The following is a 1,326-nucleotide window of genomic DNA, read 5'->3' as shown; positions in this document are numbered from 1 at the left end:
CATGATCCCCCCTCCCCCCGACTTTTTTTTTTAAATTATCATTCTCATTCATGATTAGAATGTTTGGGTTATTGCTTCTTTACTTGGCTGTCAGGCCATGAACTACTATACGTTGGATATCCGTTAATTGCAATCGTCGTAGCTTCCAGGATAATCAGTCCCGAGTTGCCATTTAAATAAAACAATAATAAACCATAAGTATGACTAAGAGTAGCATAAACTAATCACTTGAATTTTTAACAGTAGGCCTTGTTAAAATCCCTTACCGTTACCTCGTGTGGAGGATAAGGGGAAAGAGCGCCTCCTTTTGAACGAAAGTACAAACATTTGGCATTTAAGAGAAAACAAGACATCTAACACAGGTGGTAAAGTAAAAAATGACAATTAAAACAAAAGGTGAGAAAAAACTGTTGTGTTGGGAAGTCGCCATTAAGACTAGAACCTCATCAAGTTCGCCACATTCTAAGTCCTTGGGACCTCGCTACCGTCCAAACGCTCTAGCTTGTATGCGCCTTTCCTGATAACTTCTCTCACTTTGTATGGCCCTTCCCAGTTGGCTGCTAACTTGCCTTCTCCTGGAGTCAGGAGGCTGATGTCGTTGCGCCGCAACAATAAGTCTCCTTCCTCAAAGCTCCGGCTCAGTACTTTTTGATTGTAGCGTAAAGCTATCCTTTGTTTCAGCACCATTTCCGACAAGTGAGCCATCTTTCTTGTTTCATCAATTAAATCTTTTTCAACCGCTTCACTACCGCTTCCCAGGAGTAACCTTGGACTTGGTTTCCCGATTTCCACAGGGATAATCACGTCCACACTGTAGGTAAGCCGGAAAGGCATCTCCCTGGTGGAGGATTATGGCGTTGTTCTATAAAACCATAACACGAAAGCTAGCTCGTCTGCCCATGAGCCCTTCTGCTGATCAAGATGCTTCTTTAATCCATTAATGATAACCTTGTTCACTGTCTCAGCTTGACTGTTACTCTGAGGGTGTTCCACCGAGGAGAACTTCTGCTTAATCCCCAATCCAGCTAAGAACTCCCCCAATTTTTTGTCAGAGAATTGCATTCTGTTGTCCGAGACCAGGATCTCCCTACAGACGGCGCTAATGTTTGGTTGCTCAGGTGAATGGCGGTTCGGGTGGAGTCGAAGTTGGAGCAACTGGGTGTGATGGGGATATGGACCGAGGCGTGAGCTTCATGAGAGAGAGAAAGAGAGACGTCCGTCTGAGTCTTCGATTGGTCAGCGAGTGGGGCCACCTGCAAGGACACTCCGATGCTAAAGTTAGCGTTTATACAAAAAATCGGCCAATTAGGGTAGAAAGGTGACGTA

At 44.6% G+C, this 1,326-nt stretch overlaps 1 protein-coding gene across 1 annotated transcript; it reads right to left on the bottom strand.

Annotated features, from left to right (window-relative positions):
• Window positions 1-462: 462 nt before the first annotated feature.
• Window positions 463-834, bottom strand: LOC140182295 (uncharacterized). The gene has a single exon (XM_072228453.1). It carries the CDS (start codon window positions 832-834, stop codon window positions 463-465), a length of 372 nt encoding a protein of 123 aa, XP_072084554.1.
• Window positions 835-1,326: the final 492 nt, after the last annotated feature.

Source organism: Arachis hypogaea, chromosome 19, assembly GCF_003086295.3.
Source record: "Arachis hypogaea cultivar Tifrunner chromosome 19, arahy.Tifrunner.gnm2.J5K5, whole genome shotgun sequence".
Taxonomy (NCBI): Eukaryota; Viridiplantae; Streptophyta; class Magnoliopsida; order Fabales; family Fabaceae; genus Arachis; species Arachis hypogaea.
Note: the sequence above shows the minus strand (reverse complement) of the source record. Positions and strands in the feature narration are given on the sequence as shown.

Excerpts from the sequence above, each read along its gene's own strand:
- LOC140182295 (XM_072228453.1), bottom strand. The coding sequence starts at position 834 with ATGCCTTTCCGGCTTACCTACAGTGTGGACGTGATTATCCCTGTGGAA.